The sequence below is a fragment of the Caretta caretta genome, chromosome 9 (genome assembly GCF_965140235.1).
Source record: "Caretta caretta isolate rCarCar2 chromosome 9, rCarCar1.hap1, whole genome shotgun sequence".
NCBI classification, from domain to species: Eukaryota; Metazoa; Chordata; order Testudines; family Cheloniidae; genus Caretta; species Caretta caretta.
In genome coordinates this window covers 23,225,809-23,246,235 of record NC_134214.1, presented here as the reverse complement: position 1 = coordinate 23,246,235, position 20,427 = coordinate 23,225,809, and the positions used below count along the sequence as shown (strand labels likewise).

The following is a 20,427-nucleotide window of genomic DNA, read 5'->3' as shown; positions in this document are numbered from 1 at the left end:
AATGGATATTCCAGTACTTCAGCATGGGCCTGCCACTGCTGGTGTGACCCTGCTCCCAACAGCATAGCCTCACGTGCAAGCAGTGTGTGAGGTCACACTGCACTGAGAAGGGGACATTCTTAGAGGTGTGCGCCTCACCCCCATTAGGCTGCGAGAGCAGGCGGGAGGGAGGACGGAGAGAGCGGGGGCGGGGCCAAGGGTGTTCGCCCGAGCCCAGCGGCGCCACAGCAGGTGACGTAGGCGCCTGCGAAGAAGCCAACTACTAGGCCGCACTGCATTGTGGGTCCGCTGGCCGAAGAGGCGGGCACCATGGGGTGTCCCCTTTCCCACGTGATAAGCTAGTTGACGGGGATCAGCTGACTGGTTCTCACGTGACCTGGTGCTGCTCGGAGCCTACACTGGAAAGCCGGGGCCCCGCCGCGATGGTGGAGCCGGGCGGCGAGGAGGAGCGGCCGCTGCTGGACTCGGCGCAGAATGACTGTCCCCCGCGCAAGGCGCTGCCGCCCCTGTGCGACCCGCGGCGGCTGGCCCACCGGCTGCTGGTCCTGGCCCTCATGTGCTTCCTGGGCTTCGGTAAGTCCCGCCTCGTGCGCCCTCCCCCCGCGGCAGCCAGCCTCGTGCGCCCTCCCCCCGCGCCAGTTGTTGGCTGCGCACCTGCCCCCCAGTTCCTTAGAGGCCGGACTGGGACCGGGCTCCTCATCCGCCCATGGTTAGAGGGCGGTGGAGCCTCCCACTGCCCCTCCCGCGCGGTTCCTTGCATCGGGTAACTCCACGAGCGTAGCCGCGGCGCTGCTGGGGCGGGGGCTCCCTGCAATATCTCTAACGTGTTGGTGGGAAAAACAAGGCCCGCAACCTCGGGCCCTGTCGCCACAACAGGGTCCTGGGGCCGGGTCCCTGTTATCCCCTGGCTTTGTTCTGTCTGCCTTCCTGCGACCAAACCGTGTCCCTGGCTGTCAACACTAAACGTACCGCCCTTCTCCAGCAGCCCTGTCCCGTCTGCACAGGCAGGAGCCAAGCCTGTTGCCATAGAGAGGATTAAAAACCCTCCTGGAGATGAACCCTTACATTTTATGGCAGAGCTTGTTAAAGTTTTGGAGGCTGATAGGTTTAGCATCTGTTCTTATTTCTTCCATCTTAAGTTTTAAAAACTCTTCTACATCAACCTTCCGCCTTGTTTTATTTTCTTTCAAATTTGAGATGTAACACTTCCCTCACATGAATTTTGCTGTATAGGCAGGTGCTAAGTTGATTTTCTTTTGGCCTTCCTTGTTTTTCACCACACTGTGCCAAAACAAACAAACCCATTATTGATGTAAATGTGTTTTTCTGGAGTTTGAAGGTTCCATACATTCTGAACAAGAAAAGTTTGGTCTATTTGCCTGCATAGAAATTATCACTGCACACCAAAATCACTGTCTACCTTTCAGTTAGTATAAACCAGGGGTCAGCAACCTTTCAGAAGTGGTGTGCTGAGTCTTCATTTATTCACTTTAATTTAAGGTTTCGCATGCCAGTAATACATTTTAATGTTTTTTAAAAGGTCTCTCTCTATAAGTCTATATATTATATAACTAAACTATTGTCATATGTAAAGTAAACAAGGTTTTCAAAATGTTTAAGAAGCTTCATTTAAAATTAAATTAAAATGCTGCTCTTATGCTGCCAGCCTGGGGTTCCGATCACCTAGGCCGGCAGCAGGCTGAGCGGGGCCGGCAGCCAGGACCACTGAGCGGCTCAGCCCGCTGCCGGTCTGGGGTTCCGTCCGCCAGTTCCTGCCAGCCAGGGTCCCGGCTGCTGGCCCCATTCAGCCCGCTGCTGGTCTGGGATCCGCGCCCTGCCCACATAGAATGGGTACCTACTTTCTCCCTGGTTCTAGCGCATTCCCCCCCCCCTCCCCCCCCGCAATGAGCTGAGGGTGGGAATGCACTGAACACAGGGCTGGGGGTTGGGGTTTAGGGTCTGGCCAGGAGCTAGAGTGAGGGAGGGGGCTCAAGGTTGGGGCAGGAGGTTTGGGTGTGGAGTGCTTACCAGGGCTGCTCCCATTTGGTGTGAGGGGTGCAGGTGGGAATATGTGTGTGTGGGGAGGGGGTTTTGCAGGACCTCCCGTTTGGTGCTCAGGTGGGGATGTGGGGGATGCAAAAGTCAGGGCATGGAGTGTGGGGGTGCTGGGTATGTGTGGGGTGTGCAGGAGTCAGGGCTGGGTTATGTGAGAGAGGTGCAGGGGTCAGGGCAGAGGGCTGGGAGTGTGTGTGAGGGGGGGTGCAGGGGTTGGGGCTGGGGGGTGTGGTCTAGGGTCGTGGGAGTGCTCACAGCCCCGTGCCCAGAGTGGCTCACAGCAGGGGACTGGAGGGGATATGCCCTGATTCCACCCCCAAGGCCCTGTCCCCACCTCTTCTCCGCCTCCTCCCCGGAGCAGCAGCGCTGCTTCTCCCCCTCCCTCGCAAGGGCCATCAGCTGATGAGTGGCAGGGAGGAAGAGGAGGAGGGGCAGGAACCCAGCATGCTGGGGGAAGAGGCAGGGGAGGGGGAACCTTGCCTGCCCTGCAGCAGCAGCCGGGAGGACCAAGCTTCTTCACCCTGCCCCTGCGGGGGGAGGGGGGACGGAGAAGATCGGGCTGGGGCGGGCAGGATTTTTAATGGCACGCTACTGCCTGCTGGGGTCCCGGCCGCTGGTCCGGGTTTGGCAGCGGGCTGAGCGGGGCTGGCGGCTGGGACCTGGCAGGCAGTAGCATGCCATTAAAAATCCGCTCACGTGCCATACGTTGCCGACCCCTGGTATAAACTCTCACAGCTTGTGATTGTGATATGACTGTCCTCAGAGTTGAGAAGTTTCATTCCAAATGATCAAGGGTTAAAACATGTTTAGATATGTGTTAATAATAGTGGTCATTGTGCACTGAACTTGATGCTAACAGTATGAAGAGAGACATTCAAGTTAAATCTTACTTTACTAATGATTTGAGTTACTAAAAGCTTAATTCACTTTTCTCTTTTTGTACTTTTATTTTCCTTGCCCAGGTTGGATGGAGTAGTCCCTTTTGTTTTTCAGTCTGACTTTCTGGTGCAGTGCTACAATGTTTAAATTGTGAACACTGCACAGGAATATATGAATCCAAACACCCTTTCACTGAGGAGTTTTTAAAGTAATTAAAACATTTGCAGTCGGTTATACAGACATTTCACAAAAGTAAAACCTGTCAGAAGCATGGACACCTTCAGTTTAAAGAACCACGTTTTAATCAAATGCCATTTTATGTGATTTTTGAAGGTTCATTGCTTATTCAGTACAGTTATGAGCAGATTCCTAAGAGCAGGAAGAGGCTCCCTTTATCAAAAAAAAAAAAATTGGCTCCTTTATGAGCACTGGCACGTCTTGTATTTTTGCAGTAACAAAGTTTGGGTGTGGTTAGTGTAAATGCAGAACAATAGATGTTCCAGCCGGGCAGTAATGGTTAAGATAAGTGTTTCTCTGTTCAAGGGCCCCATTTATACCTTAATGATGCTTTGGTATAAAACAAATTTAAAAGAAAAACCCTTCCAAAAAGTTATATCTTGCATTAACATGAAAGAGAACTTGCTTTATTCACAAGATTGGTTACTGTTTAAGTATGTGAATACTTTATATTATCTGCTTAATTTACCTCCTAGCAGTTTGGTAAACAAACTGAAGATGAATGTCACTGGCTGGATTTTTTTTTTAAGTTTAGGAAGACTCTTTTTTTTAACTGGAAAGAATAATAGTTTTAAAGCTGTTAAAATAGCACTGTAAATATACCATTGCTGTTTTATTTGTAAATTTATCACAAACGTTTGCAATATTCTTCATTAAGTTCTGAGAGAAATGAACTTAATAGACAGAAATGGAAGCAACTTCTATTATCTATGAGATGACTTCTTGCAAATGTCATTAAAATGCAATCCAATGTGATTGTACAAAGTAGCTAGATTGTCTCTATTAAGATAATCTTAGTTTTGTATTCAGTATGTCTAAATAGTGTATCTAAGCTTATTTAGTATCTTCATTCTCCTTGTAGGTAGCTATTTTTGCTATGACAATCCAGCAGCTCTGCAGACTCAGGTTCAAAGGGTAAGTGGCGAAAATTCCTTATATATAATAACCAACTCTTCTGGGGGGATTGTTTTCAGTAATAAGCTTACTTTTGAATAACCTATCAAGAGAACTTTAACCATGCATTAGTGGAATGGGGAAATCACCCATGTAATTTAGTTAACCAGTGGGTTGATTACTTATCTTTATAACAAGAGCATTGTCAAGTACTGTAGTTTAGGTTTTAAATCTAAAACTACTGTACATGTGCAATACCTGACCTTCCTTATCAAGGTGAGAGCTCATGAACTGGAGTAATACACTCTGTGTACATGCAAATAACTGGATACTCATGAGTGTGACTTTCTTGTGACCCTTCACAGTGTTCTCCACATGAGCTGCAACCTGCTTATCTGGAATAGCACATTTGCATGTCCATTTGGCAGCGGTCAGTTGCACCTGCCAGCCCCTTTTTATTTTAAAAAGGGGTGATGGGGAGGAGTAGAACTATGACTGAGACTTTAAGTGCTGATTTTTCCCAAAGGAACCATAACTCTCCCATGCTGCATGTATTAAAGGCATTAAGGTGATGTCTACACTACGGACCTTACAGCGGCACAGCTGTACTGCTGCAGCTGCGCTGCTGTAAGGTCTCCTGTGTAGCCGCTCTGTGGCAGCAGGAAGGAGCTCTCCTACCAGCATAATTAAACCACCCCCAACAAGTGGTGGTAGCTGTCTCCTGCTGACATAGTGCTATCCACACAGGTGCTTTGGTTGGTGAGATTTATGTCGCTCAGGGGTGGGTGTTGTGTTTTTTCCCCACACCCCCTAACAAAAAAACTTCTGCGGACAAAGTGCTAGTGTAGACAAAGCCTAAAGCTAGTGTCGTATGCTGGAATAACACAAAAATATTGCGTATATTGAAAGTAGCGGAGTTAGAGTTGCTTTGGGAATCATATTTTTATTCAATGACTTTCTACTTTTGAAATCTCAACTACTATATAACATTCAAGTAGCGTTCTGCATGTAGTTATAGATGAGCTTGTGGAATAATGCTGCATAAAATCTACCAGATTCTTCTTTATGTGATTGCAGTAAGCATACAAACGGCCTCTTGCTTTAAAATCAAGGGTGAAAAATGACTGAAATGTCACATTCAGATGGCTCTCTAATTGAAGTTCTCAAACTCTAGAGAAGTAAGGACCATCTGAAAATGTATTGATTATGTTGCAAGGAAGAAGTCGAGTATATGCAAAAAGTCTGGGTCATTATTCTGTAACTGGTGATTCTAATTCCTTATACTGTGCTTATCACAATAGTACCTGATCACCTTCCTACAGTGTATTAAGCAGTGTGATTAACATCCATGACCCTTACTCTCACTGAATAGTATCTGTGCACAAATAATCCCACTCACTTAGTTGGGGCTAGTCATGTGGGTAAATGCTACTCATCAAAAGTAAAAATTGCATAGTTGGGCTCTTAGTAAACCAAAACGAAGAGGAAATAATTACACTCGTGTAGTTTACTCAAAGACAAATTGATATGCAAAATCCACTGGTATTTTGCATGTTGAAGGCTCTCCATTTAAACAGTGTTTATATACCTGTCAAAATTTTGCTTATTTCTTGTTATCTTAACCCTAATTTTAACACTGAACCATGTTGTCTTTCAAGAGATTATAGAAATCAGCTTGGAGGTTAGTTTAATTTTAACATTCTGTAAGAATACAGTCCGCATCTGACTGTTTTAGGGTATTTGCCTTTTGTGTTGCTTGGCACCATTCTTTTGCATGTCGGCAGTAAGACTTCTCCTCCTCTATATCCAGGCTTCACTTGTGCTTAGGGTTTGGGGTATGACTGAAATCTTCCAAAAATTGTAGATGTAAAAGCAGTTTTAGGGGCAAATCTAAGGGCTTGTCTACACTACTGCTTAAATCAATGTAACTTACATCGTTCAGGGATGTGAAAAAGCCACCTCTCCAAGTGATGCAAGTTACATCGATCTAGCGCTGGTGTGGACAATGCTTAAGTTGAGGGGAGACACTGACATATCTTCCACCTCTCATTGAGGTAGAATAATTAAGCCAATAGGAGAGCGCTCAGCATAGCGTGTCTTCACCAGACGTGCTACAGGCTGCGCCAATGTAGCACGGTAGTGTAGACTAGCTCTAAGACTGTGCAGGGGAGGAGGAGGCGGAGGCAGGATTTGGGGATCCCAAAGAGAAGGCTTGCATTTGCTGCATCCCATGGAGCCATGCTCTGGGTGGGATCTCCTCTGTGCATCTCTGGAGGCAAAGCAAGGACCTCGGGATTTCTAGCTAAGACTGAAGTACAGTGACCCCAGGGAAGAGATGCTTTCCACCACCCCTCTCATATTTTCTCTGTCTTTTCTTTTCCTTGTTTTCTCCTGGATGAGCTCCCCAGCATATGAATGATATGTCTGGATTAGAATTTGAACCTCGGGTGGTTAAAATCTCTCATTTCAGACTCTGTCTGCATTGGTTACATTTGCATCACATTTGGAATGGTTTCTTCACAGCAAGAGCTAGAAACTGGTTTAAAACTAACTAACTTGGGGGGATTTTAAGAGGCACAAAGGGCAGTTAAGGACCCAACATTCCCTTTGACTTCCTTTTAAAAATCTTCCTATTCAAATTCTACAGAGGCTTTATAGGCAAAGCTTACCCTTTGCCCTTGGAAGTTTTCTGCTTATCTATGGCAATTGAATTTATCAAGACTTGCCTTTGGATTTCTAAACACCTGGTGACAGTTTCTCTTAAAAGGAAGGGTGCATTTTTAATGTTTTAATTATTAGATGCTGTCTTAGAAATTGTCACCTGTCACTGTAATTAAAGTAGTGCTAACTGACACTTTTTGTAAATTTTGCATATTTTTAGGATATGAAGGTGAACACAGCTACATTCATGGCATTGTATGCCTGGTATTCCTGGCCTAATGTGGTTCTCTGTTTCTTTGGAGGCTTTCTGATAGACAGAGTATTTGGAATAAGGTAAGGATGACAACACTGTCATCTACACTGAAAATATAGATGAGATTCTTCTGGACATGCATCTACCCTTCTAATGACTTGATCCTTTGAAGTGTGACATTCTACCAGCTTTCACTGAGTTTCTTAGAATGTTTAAATCTGAATAGGCTGCAAAATCTGTTTATAGAAAAATACATTTGTGAAAGAGGGTGAATAATATGTTTGATTCATTTAAAAAAAAACCCTTAAAATCAGGGTGATATGTGGTTTTTTTTTTAACTTAATTGCATTAAAAAACAACAACCCTGTTTAAAATGAGACTTGATATTGAAAACTTATGTTAAGGCCTACATTTACTATAATACAGCACAATAATTTAAATAAAAATCTGCTGCATCAGTGAGCAATCCTCAAATTTTAATGTGTTAAAGGGTGGTGTAGCTTTTTAAATTATGTACAAAATCAGGGTAAAATATCTTTATATTTTGAAGTCAACTCAAGGTTTATAAGCATCCCAAAGTTATGTACTGTGTGAAGTATTCATATTACAATGGAGCGAATGCTGATACTTTTCATAATGTAAGTACTTTTAGTTGTGCTGAAAATCTAGTGCCTTAATTACTTTTGGGTTTCAGTATCAAGTGTGGAGAGAGTTTTCTTCATGTGGACTATTTTATTCAAAGTTGAGAAACTAACTGGAAGATGAAAAAGCAGGAAAGTTTTTCCTCCTCCAATCTAGGATTAAAAACTAGTTATGGAGAGGATGAGATCTAGTTTTGAGAAGGCAGGCCAGATTTAGGTGCCTAGTGGGATTTTCAAAAGTGTCTTAGCTCAGTAAGCACATTTACTTTAGAAATTCTGGTCCATAGTGATCTGAAATGATCAGTCAATTTGTGAACTACAGCTGATACTTCCATTCTGCTTAATTACTTTTGGTAAAGTTTGTTATATATCGGCACATGTAAGGTTGCTTCATAAAGTACAAAAATGCATTTTAAAATACACCTTTTAAGTGAATTTCAATTTCTATCCAATTGACACAAATACTAAGTGAAATACAGTAATCTAGCAAATCAGAAGTGTCATGCCATTTTCTAACATAACAAAAAAATGTAAAAATTAAGAATCTGGACAAATATGTTAGTTTATATAACTGCTTAAATAAACGTTTATAGATTTAGTGTATTCTTCAGGCTAACAAAGTACTAAATTTAGTGGAAGGGCTATATTTGTTGCTAATCAATGTGTTTGAATGGTTCATTCTCATTATTTGATGTAGTCTTTCTTTAGGAAAACAGCTAAGACTATGTGTACACTTGAATCTAGGGATATGATTCCCCGCTCAAGGAGACACACCTGTGCTAGCTCTGATTTAGCTAGCATGCTTAAAAATAGATTGTAACTGTGGAGGCACCAGTAGCAGGATGGACAAGCTGCCCCAAGTATGTACCCATCAGAGACCCTCGGCACGTACTTGGTGATGGCTAGCCCTTCCTGGGGCTCATGCTGCCATACCTGTGCTCTGTTTAGCACACTAGATCAGAGCTAGCACAAATGACTCCTCAGGTAGCAAATTACACCCTAACTCTATATGTAGGCATACCCCAGGTACAAATATAAAACAAGAATAACACTTTTAAATCAAGGTTTCCTGCTTGTTGATTTAAGCATGATTTGAATTCAGTGATTTAAATCAATTCACCTTGATCGGAAATATTTCACAACTTTAGTTTTCTGGTTTGTGTACTAATTTATACTATATACTTATTTACTGAGAAACTGTTCCAAAGTTCCAAACTGTTCAAAGGTAGGCAGATAGATTCCTATATTTAATACAGGCTTATTTAAAGAGGAGTAGTGTCTTAAAAGCTGTACTTCAAAATAGTACTGTGGTGTTTTTTAAACTTCTGGGTATATGAATCTCTTGTACATGCAGTAATAGTATGAGAAAGTCTGCAAGTGGAAAAACTGCATAGGAGCTTTGATTCCTCCAACCTCTGAAGTAAATATTCACTCACTTGCTACAGAGCAAAATGATTAGATTTAGTGGGAATTTTGACTACAAAGTGCTGAATGGTGCTCATACATTGTGGAAAGAATACATTTTCAGTTTTTTAAAAGTAATAACTGAATCCCGTTAAAAATGAGGCATATGTGTCCTTTGCTATGATGCTTCCTTTGGGCTTGGGTGCCGACCAACCCCCTGCTCTGCCCCTGCCCTGCCTCTTCTTGCCCAGTTCTGCTGCTCCTCTGAGTGCGCCCTGTCCCCGCTCCTCCCCTCGCCCTACATCTTGTGGAGCATGCTGTGGAACAGCTGATGGCGGTGGGTGGGTGGTGCTGGGAGGAAGGGGCAGGAGCTGATCAGTGGGGCTGCCTGTGGACAGGAGACCTATGGGGTGGGAGGGAAGCTGGCTGCTGGTTGGTGCTAAGTTCCCATGGAGTCAGCGCCTATGGTGTAATGTTTTCACTATATTCTAGTTATGTCACTTCATTGTTAGAAGGAAGGCGGTATGACACATAACATGAAGATTAAAGTTACAGGTTTTAAATGTATTGGAAACTGATCATGGTACTTGAAAACCAGAACATGTGCACTTCTGTTTCTCAAATCTGTTAGATACATGTCTGGGGTGATATGAACACCAAACCTAGTATAAAACAAAGGATCAGTTATTGTTTGTAAAGTATAATCATAGAATAATAGAATCGTAAGACTGGAAGGGATCTCCAGAGATCATCTAGTCCAGTCCCCTCAATATGTTTACACATTCAATTTTAAAGTTTTGGGGAAGGAAGTATGGCATTTCTAATACAATTAGTGCAACAGATGCATCAGTAACAAAGAAAGCTTGTATGAAGAGTGCCAGACTTTTTTTTTTTACTGCTAATGATCAGATAAGCAATATTTAGCCAGAGAGAGCTCTGGCATGTCCATGTAATAGGGAGTTTTCTGATGTAAATTCTCTTAAATAGAGCTAGAAGTCCCGAGCCATGCACTGAACATATGTACTCTTCCAAATAACATTTCTGTTTGTCACAGACAATAGCAGTTTCCTCATCCTGGAGCACATAGTTAGTAACAGGTAGAAAAGCGATCTCTGGGCAGTTTGATGTAAATCTCCAAACCTAAGAATGCTTCAGAAGCACTTCTGTTTTTAATGTGTAGTAGTGTTAAATATTTTCAGTGTACTCTATTATCTCTGGCTTTAAAGTTTTAAATATCTTAAATTTTCGTTGACAGGTTGGGCACCATAATATTTAGCTCCTTTGTTTGTGTTGGACAGGTAAGTGCAAACAAAAGGGGGAACAACAGGCTGTCTCATGATGTTGAAGGGTTTGCTGAACAAAATGCATAATCTGTGCTAGCTAATATGCATTATGCCTTTCCATAACAGTGTGCATTTCAGATAGAGGGTTGCAGGCAAAAACCCGGCTAGGATTAACAATTGTGGAGTTGCCTTAAGAAACCCGTAGAGGTATTTTCTAAGATATACCTGCCTATATTTTGTTCAAATTAAAATTCCTTATTATTGCAAAGCAGTTATTTACAGGTTTCAGAGTAACAGTTATTTACAGTTTACAGTGTGTATTTGGGGCTGGAGTTGTATAAAGACTTGCTGTTGCCCACATTTCTCCAGGATGGTTATTGTTAGTGCATTCACCTGTACTTGGTTTTTGAGGTGAATCGTGTGCCTTGTTAACAGTTGTCCTGATTCTTCCCTTCTACCTGAAAGCTGCACGGCCTCAGAACATAGAGCACATCTGGTGCATATGTTCTGTAGTAGTTCTGATTGCCTTATGTAGTGATAAAGTACAGTGCCCTGTAAACATCCTTCCTCCCTTGTGGCCTTGCAGTAACTTTTGTCCATCTTCCTGTGGTGAGGGGTAATCAGATAACATGGCCAATAATTAAGCTCCTTTAAAGCTAGGGAAAACTATTTCACAGATTTATATTTCCTATATTTTTAGTTACGGGAATACTGCATGTACATAAACTGCTGTAGGTTTGGGTACAATTAACTAGGCTTGGCAAACAATATTTTTGTAAGGATTTTGTAGCAGTTTTCAAGCTTATTAGCTTGTTTATATTTATTGAAACTAAAGTAACTGGGTAATGCATTAATCCATATTCTCTGCATGATAACACATTAGTGATAGGAACTGACTATAATTAGTAATTATAAAAAAAACCCCTTTCCACAGGTTCAAATGTTCATTCACATTTTTGGGTGCCTTCAGCAGCTAGTATGAAGAATACATCTACAAAGAGACTTTCTTCTTATGTTTTTAAACTTAAATGCTTGAACAGAAATTCATTTTGCATCAGTTAACAACTGGATATTAGTCAGTAGGCATTTGATTAAATTTACTAGGTAGTGTTGTGCATACTTACAAACGTGTATTTAATGTGCTAATGAGCATTTAAGCATTAAAATGTTGCGAAGTTCCATATGTTTGCTAGCTTTCAGGAAAAAAAATCACTAAGCAAAAACCAGCTTCTTAGCTCGCATGGTATGTGATTTGTGTAGTTCCAGAATCATTTTAGTTTAAAGTTGGGTTACTAAAAGTTTGGTGTTTTTTGTTTACATGTTACTATTTTACAGGTGATCTTTGCGATGGGAGCTCTATTTAATACTTTTTGGCTAATGGAAGCTGGCAGATTCGTATTTGGGTAAGTCTAGGTAAAAGGTCAACATCAGATTATATGCACTTAGAGGCATGGCCACCTTTTTCTGTGTTCTACAAAGTGCTTGGCGTACTTGTGCTCCCACAGTCTACGTATATCTTCAGGGAGGTCTGTGGACGGTTGCAATTGCATTCCTAAATTTATTAAAGAATTAGAAATGACTTTCTAATGTTTCAGTGCTGTGTTTAATAAATGTCTTCATTGAATTTAAACTATAATGAAACCATACATAACCAGCAGGCCAAGCAGTCATCTGAATTGCACTCTGGTGCTGGTGCTCCTTGTCTCTAGTTGTAAAAGTTATGTTTTATAGCATTTAATACAATTTAACATGTAAATAATTGCTGTAGTTCCCTTAGGGATGTTGCAGGATCACAAATGAAAAGAGGTGGGCTATAAGATACCTTTATTAAGGTTACAGGTTTCAGAGTGGTAGCCATGTTAGTCTGTATCAGCAAAAACAACGAGGAGCCCTTGTGGCACCTTAGAGACTAACATTTATTTGGGCATAAAAGCTTTCGTGGGCTAGAACCCACTTCATCAGATGCATCTGATCGACAGTATGAAAAAGTTTGACAATCCATGACATACTATGGATGAGCAACAATAAACACATACTTTAGTTTTGTGAAATCTTGGCTCTGTTAACTTCAGTCATCACCCGTTGGCTCTTACACTATTCCATCTCAGCTAAGAAGGTGCTGCAGTCTCACTTACTTCACTTTTGCCTCTGCTTTCTTCACATTGCGCTTTGCACAACCAAAGGCAATTGTAATCCATTTTCATAGACTTCAGGTTATTCTTTCCCACTTTTTGCTATCGTCTTCAAAATGCAAAACCTGTCTTTCCTACATGTTTCTATTAGTTATGATTCCTGTTACATTAGATGTGTGCATGTAAAATTCAAGTGAACCTACACAGCACTACACAAACTGAAGTCAATTCATTGTACTGACTTGTTATCTCACAACAGGTGTTCAGATTACATTTTTACATATTTCTCTTTTCCCTATTTAGAATTGGTGGGGAATCCTTAGCAGTAGCACAAAACACCTATGCTGTCAGTTGGTTTAAAGGCAAGGAATTAAACCTCGTGTTTGGATTACAACTTAGCATGGCCAGAATTGTAAGTATGAAGACCTATAAGACTATTTTTATATAATCATATGTTTAAAATTTGACTTTGTACTTCTTGGAAGAGGGAACTGTGTGGTAAGGTCAGGATGCACTAATGAAAAATTGCCAAAACACCATTTACGAAGACTCTCATAAGAGAGCATTTTAAACTCCAACGTGGATGTTGTGCATTACAGCTTGCATGATGTAACCACCAGGACACAACAGTTTCTTGAGGTTTTAACTGTCAAACTTCTGAAGAGGCCCTGGTATAAACTAATATTGCATACAAAGGCAGGGCAGGAACGTCTGCCTTCTTCAAGGGTGAATTTTTAAAATGTACAACAGACTTTACTGATGCAGTGTACACCATGAGTGTTAACTTGGCTGAATTTTAGCTTGCTTTTTTTTTTTTTTTGGCATTTAATTTGCAGTATACATCAATTGATTTGGGACCTGAGCTTCTAACTGTGCTTACTCTGCAACACAGCTGTTCAGTATGGAAGTGTTACAAGAGTATTTTATGGACTTTATATAAATATATCTGACCTGCCATCCAACGATAGGCCTGCTATTCATTTTGTTTGGGCTAGGAAATAAGAATCGGCTGTATTAAGAACGGCCATACTGGGTCAGACCAAAGGTCCATCTAGCTCAGTATCTTGACTTCCAACTGTGGCCAATGACAGGTGCCCCAGAGGGAATGAGAACAGAACAGGTAATCACTGCGTGATCAATTCCCTGTTGCCCATTCCCAGCTTCTGGCAAAAAATTCAGTTTTCTTTTTCCTTTTCCAGCCTTCCCTTAACAGATCATTAGAATATCTCTTGTTCTGGGAGGGCTATCTTCTGCTCTAGTTAGACATGTCCTCCTGAAGTCTGCTACTTGGTTTAAAGTATGGGTTAAACAAATCATACATATAACACATAAGCCATTGCAGTATTTAATGTAGAGTTCCTGGTGATATTGCTGCTAGTGCAGAAAGATCTAGCATGGGTTTCTTCTGAAACTTTGTATGTGACTGGATTCTTATCTTTGTAATCTTGAACCTATTCAGTTCTTGTACTCGTTGCAATTTTAATTTTATACCTTCGGATGCATAAATCAAGCTTACTTGGTAGATCCATTCTTTTTCAGATGGCTTTTCTTAGACACCTGATATTTATTGGGCATTTGGTGAGACTTAAACAGTTCACCTCAGCTGATCCTTTTAAAACTATAATAGAATTGTAAACTGCAATATTCTTCATGACCGTCCTTTCTGTCTAGGGGAGCACTGTGAATATGAATATCATGGGATGGATATACTCCAGAGTTCAGGATCTGCTTGGCTCTACAGGTCACAGTACACTTGGATTTACACTCATGATAGGTTAGTAAATATTTTTTTTAAAAAAGTCATCAATGATACATGTATGAAAATCCTGAATGCTACATGACATAAGCAACAGACATTGAACATTTTAAATGATATGCATGAACTAGAAAAAGATAAATGAGTGATAAGTTACTATGAGTTCTTCAGTTGAAAATTTGCTTGATAATGTTGAAAATAAACTGTAGATGAGTCTGAGAGCAGTAGTATAACTGGTAAGGCAAGTCTTTATGGCCAGCAATAAGTTCAAACTTTAAGTAAAGTCAACGTGTGGGAAGTTATCACATTTGATTGACAGTTAGTGGTGTGTTATGGTGTGTATAAACCAGCAACTGAAATCAAAGTTAGTCTTCATTATGGGGATGTATAATGGCCTTCATGTCTTGCATATGCTTGGAAATCATGGGCAGATTTTTAACTTCCACTGAACTATGTGCATTCTTTGTCCTCAAAAAGGCAGTATGTCAAAGTTCTTGTACATGTTTATTCATTTGTACTCTGAAGAGAGAGAAAATTTCCCCTTGAGTGAGGTCTTTCCCCCCCACAAAACCAAACCAGGGGTATTAAGACATTGCTCCTGCTTACATCTGGGCTTGAGCTTTGCTTCTGATATTCCAAGTACAGCTAACCTTTGGTGCAGAATTGCTCACACATTACACTCACTATCCTGTAACTGCTGATTTGTGCGTGTAGTCAGGGAACTATATTTCTAGATAAGTGCAATTATTTGTAATCAAATACAGGCACGATTGTACTTTCAACACTTGTTTTTGAAAATAAAAGGTAAAAGATTTTAAGGTGGTGTCTGTATAAGGTGGCGTTTAGTAAGCCAAAATATCTTTACATTCTTTAAAGACTTTGAAGTAGTCCATTATTTAGTTTTATAATGCCAGCAACTGGTGTTCATAGTATACTCTGCGATTGTTAGACTGGTCTGGTCTGTTTAGAGATGTATGATAAAACATACATATTCTAAGAGCTAGGTCTTTCTGGAGTTACTACTGTACAGTGAACGTCTCCTCTTCCAGGTGGTGTAACATGTATCTTTTCACTAAGCTGTGCATTGTTTCTTGCTTATCTGGACAAGAGAGCAGAAAAAATCCTTTGTAAAGAGCAAGGAAAAACTGGTGAGTGATAACCATAGTTAAAACGCTCAGTTTGCTTAGTATGTTCATCTATAGTACTATATCAGTTATTTAAAGTGTGTATATAACCTGGACTTGTATCTTTCACTCTAGAACAAAATAACTGGAATTTAATTTTAAAGGGTATCTGTCCATTAGTCATATCAGGCTCCCAGTGCTCTGATTTTACCACCCCTCATCCTCTTCTTGCTGCAAAATCCTTGATTTAATAAAAAACCAAACCCTGCTTCTAGCTGTCATGATTGGAAAACATGAGTGAAAACTGGATGCAATGGCTCTCGAGCCTACAGAAAGGACAGTTCATGCCCCATGTTTTACCCTGAAATCAAGACCATATAAATGTAAGCCGTAGCTGTTTAATAACTGCTTACTATTAATAGAAACATCTAGCTAATATGCATCCTGCAACCTCAAAAGCCTCCTGTGCTCTCTAGGTTTGAAGAGTCCAACTTTCTTTTACACAAGTGCCAAAGTATAGATTTCCCCCAACAATCTAGTGATGTGTTGTCTATACAAAAATCTGAGGCATACTGGAAATAGTTTGTTTTGCTCTGTTCCCATTTAATCACTTCTCCATAGTTCGGGGTTGCAGCAAAATTTCACTTTTCAATTGGCAACTTCTTTATTTAAATAGAAGTCTTTGCAGATGTTCCACTCTGCTGCTCCCAGACTGTCTCTGACTCTAGGGACCATGCCACAGAATTTATGTCCAGCTTGCCATGGAATACATTGGACTTTAGTCTTCAGTTTTGGCAATTCTATAGCATTAAGATAGGATCAAGAAAATGCTGGTTTAAACTTGTCATTAGCTCCCTCTTGCACAATTTATGATACAGTGAGACTATATCATACAAAATCTAACTACATGAATGCTCAGTTCTACAATGCATTATTTAGTTTTATTCAGTGTTTAAAAATATTAAACTTACCTATAGATGACTTGCATTGATCCCAATATTTCTTTCTTTCTGAAGGTGAAGTGATTAAATTAACTGATGTGAAAGACTTCTCGTTGTCCTTGTGGCTCATATTTATAATCTGTGTTTGTTATTATGCGGCTGTGTTTCCTTTCATTGGACTTGGGAAGTAAGTGTCTCTCTTTTTCCCTCCCTTCCTCCCATCCCCCCTTTTTAAAAATGAAATATTAAAAAAAAGCTGCATCAGAAACATCACTTCCTAATGTACCATACCAGTTTGTCTCTACAAGTAGTTTTGTCCATTAACTTTGTGCCAATGTAAATTTTTAAAGATATATTTAAAATGAAAAATTGTTTTATTTTTCAAAAAATTATTAGGAAAAGTTTTTGTAGCAGTTCTGCATGTTAGTCTGCTTTTGATGTCTCTTCAGTGACATTGCTTGTGCCATCTCTTACCGTTTGAGAGTTGTGATGTGGATTTTCTTATCTGTTGCACTTTCTAGAAAATACACTTTAGGTTTTAGCACTGGTTGAGTTGGCGTAATGCATGTTACATTTGTTACCTAAAACTTGGAATTGGGTTACTTAAAACTTGCAATTTTAATGCAGCAAGAGCCATGGAAGGCTGCCATTTTGTGTCCTCCGCTGTCCTGTTAAGTGGAGATTTGACTAAGCATCATTAACCATCAGACTTCTCCACACTAAGATAGTTGTCCGGCTTTTCCATTTTGCTTATGCATTCTGTCCAAAAGGTCCTGCTTTGGCTGGTCTAATACAGTGGCTTGGTCCTTCCTGTCCCATCACTAGGTTAGCCACCAGTGAGTTGTGCTTTTGATGACTTACTTACTTCTGATGTAGAAGAAAACATTTTTAGAACCTTCCATCATAGAAGTCCATCTCCTAAATACCTTTGATATCTCATATAGAATTTCTTTGTTCTCTGGAGGATTTCATTTTCTGTAACATGCATTCTTATGTTTATGTCAAAAACTGTTTAAAAAAACTTAGTAAATATGATCTTTTCCTATTTTCACTGTCAAATTTAAGCTAAAACGATAACATTTTAAATGGGTAAAAAATATTCTAAAACTCCTCTATGGATTTTACTTTAGGGTTTTCTTCATTGAGAAATTCAAATTTTCTTCTCAAGAAGCAAGTGCAATTAACAGGTACTCCTGCAAATTTACTTGATTAAAGGATTTTATGTAAGAGCGTGTCAGTCACTATGGTCTGTTAGTCTAGGGAGAGAGTAGAGAGTCTTTCTCAAAAATCTTGTCTTCAGACATATTTGTGTTGTGCTGTATGACTAATGCATTCCCGGGGGTATGCATAGGCTATCCTGTGAAGGAGCATCAGTCCCTCCCTTGTGGGAAGTCCAAACTATAGAAATGAATCATGAAACTTCGTTTAGACAAGGAAAGATCTGTTTTGTGACCACTGTTAGAAGAATCATGTACTGAGAAGCACTCCTTTCCCCAGCAGAGCTTATTAAGGTAGGCTAATTATGCTTTGTAGCTATATAGTACTCAGCAGTCAACTAACTAAAGTATAATAACAAATCTGTGAGGTAGACTGAGGAAACAGAGGGTGAATGAGTTGCTCAACATCATACAAGTGACTGTTAGTGCCAGAAACAGAATCCATCGCTCGTAAATCATTCCTGTGTACTAACCAGTAGACCAGAGACCGCTGGCTACCTAGGCATCTTGGTCTCTGGGATGATGCCCTTCTGACTTCTACAAATGGCTAATTGCCTTTCTGCGATATAAGTGGGCTAGATTTTCTTCTCTTGAGGCTGATCCCTGAATTGTCAGGTGGTAAATGCTAAATTTGCCCCTCCCCCCCCCCACAACTACCAGATACTAATTATGCTGTTTTGATATTTATTTATTGGAGATGGAATGTATTTGTTATGCCCTCAAGCATCCCAGAACAATTCAAGCGTGGGGCTCCACAGTGAGAGGGAATTTGGTGTTTTAGATAGTGATGCTTCATGATGGAAAGACAGAAGTTGCCTTATGATTTAAAATGTAGACTAAATGTGTTTTCAAACTCTCCTTATCGCTTCTTTGTAGCATTGTATATATCATATCAGCACCCATGTCCCCTGTCTTTGGATTCCTGGTGGATAAACTTGGAAGAAATATTATCTGGGTTATGTTTGCTATAGTGGCAACCCTTGCTTCTCACATTATGTTGGCCTTTACTTTCTGGAACCCTTGGATTGCTATGGTAAATCTTGCTGGTAACAATGACTTTAATTGTGTACATATGTGATCTTATCTAATAGCCATATGATAAATTGTATTTATCATGCTCTTTTGACCATATTGCTGGCACTGCGCCCACTAGTCCACCACCATGGAGATAGAGAATAATGAATGGCGTAGAGAAAGTTAATCAGGCACTCCTGTTTACTCTCTTTGAATACAAGAACAGGGAACGCTACATGAAACAGAAATTAAAAGTGAAGTTAGGGAATATTTTACACAACATGATTATCTGCTTGAAGTTATGGTTACGTCTACACTACCTTGGTAAGCTGATCTAAGTTAGGCTACATTAGCTACATGAATAACATAGCTGGAGTCGACGTAGTTTAGGTAATCTTATTGTGGTGTCTACATCATGTTGGGTGGACGGGAGACAGTCTCCTGTTGACTTACCTTATTCATCTCGTTCCTGGTGGAGAGCTGGAGTTGACCAGAGAGTGCTCTGCTGTAGATTTAGTGGGTCTTAACTAGACCTGCTAAATTGAACCCCGGTGCATCAATCGCAGTAGCATCGCTCTCTTAGTAGTGTAGACATAGACAGCTTAATAGGACTTAAAACTGTATTAGACACTCGTGGCTAATGAGCACCCCAGTTACATTAGTTAAGCAAACTTTTATAAAGATTATAAGCCTTTATGCTTCAGGATACAAGCCAACTACTGGGGGTTGGAGAGGTTAGCAGGACACTTCCCCTATTGGTAAGTCATTAACTCAGGTCTAATCCATTAGAGTAATTCCTGTGCTCCTTTGGAATCTGGTAGAGGGCAGAGGGTGGGTTGTAAGACTGCAATTCTGCAGCCACCTCCTCCTACTTACAAACAGCTGGCGGCTATAGGAAGAAGCTCCCAGACTCTGAGGCTTTGCACAGTCTGCCCCTGGAACATACTTGCATTTTCCTTTGGTATTGGGCACTGGCAAATGAGATAATGGGCTGGATGTAACGCTATTGCCCAAAAAAAACCCAAAAAAACCCCCAAACATCATTCTGGGATGTATTAGTAGGAGTGTCGTAAGCAAGACACGAGAAGTAATTCTTCCACTCTACTCCGTGCTGATTAGGCCTCAGCTGGAGTATTGTGTCCAGTTCTGGGCACCACGCTTCAGGAAGGATGTGGGCAAATTGGAGAGAGTTCAGAGAAGAGCAACAAAAATGATTAAAGGTCTAGAAAACATGACCTATGAGGGAAGACTGAAAAAATTGGGTTTGTTTAGTCTGGAAAAGAGAGGACATAACAATTTTCAAGTATGAGAAGGAAGAAAAATTGTTTTTCTTAACTTCTGAGGATAGGACAAGAAGCAATGGGCTTAAATTGCAGCAAGGGAGGTTTAGTTAGACATTAGGAAAAACTTCCTAACTGACAGGGTGGCTAAGCACTGGAATAAATTGCATAGGGAGGTTGTGGAATATCCATCACTGGAGACTTTTAAAAGCCCGTTAGACAAACACCTGTCAGGAATGGTCTAGATAATTAGTCCTGCCACAAGTGAAGGGGACTGGACTAGATGACCTCTTGAGGTCCCTTCCAGTTCTGTGATTCTGTGATCGGCTGTTTTCTGTTCTGGCAGTTGTGTACAAATACTTGAAACCCCTAAACAGCTTCACACATCCATTTTATTGACGTGTGTGTGTGTGAGGAGCCTGCCAGAAAACCCCTACCTTCTGTCCGTACCACCTTCCCAAGACATACTACTTGAGACCCCAAAAAGTCAGCCCTAAAGCACTGACAGACTGAAGATCAATACCTAACAACCCATCAGGGCTAGCAGCGTGTCTTCCTGCTTTCCAGTGTGACACAGTACTTGTTTTGATAGCATTACAATTTTAAGGTCTGACAGCTATGTGCTGAAAAGCTATTTCATCTAACTTGGATATCAT

At 40.8% G+C, this 20,427-nt stretch overlaps 1 protein-coding gene across 2 annotated transcripts in view; it reads left to right on the top strand.

The window, feature by feature from the left end:
• The first annotated feature begins 314 nt into the window (after nucleotides 1-314).
• MFSD1 (major facilitator superfamily domain containing 1) overlaps nucleotides 315-20,427 on the top strand; it is a 29,975-nt gene continuing 9,862 nt past the window's right edge. The window contains exons 1-11 of one of the 2 annotated variants that reach the window (XM_048862788.2): nucleotides 315-573; nucleotides 4,034-4,086; nucleotides 6,947-7,059; nucleotides 10,280-10,322; nucleotides 11,643-11,710; nucleotides 12,743-12,851; nucleotides 14,111-14,213; nucleotides 15,245-15,343; nucleotides 16,336-16,447; nucleotides 17,391-17,447; nucleotides 18,354-18,510. In XM_048862788.2, coding sequence (XP_048718745.1) covers nucleotides 423-573; nucleotides 4,034-4,086; nucleotides 6,947-7,059; nucleotides 10,280-10,322; nucleotides 11,643-11,710; nucleotides 12,743-12,851; nucleotides 14,111-14,213; nucleotides 15,245-15,343; nucleotides 16,336-16,447; nucleotides 17,391-17,447; nucleotides 18,354-18,510 — 1,065 coding nt within the window. In that variant the 5' untranslated portion in view covers nucleotides 315-422. The remainder of the gene's footprint in view (nucleotides 574-4,033; nucleotides 4,087-6,946; nucleotides 7,060-10,279; nucleotides 10,323-11,642; nucleotides 11,711-12,742; nucleotides 12,852-14,110; nucleotides 14,214-15,244; nucleotides 15,344-16,335; nucleotides 16,448-17,390; nucleotides 17,448-18,353; nucleotides 18,511-20,427) is intronic. The other variant, XM_048862789.2, reaches the window with a different exon arrangement.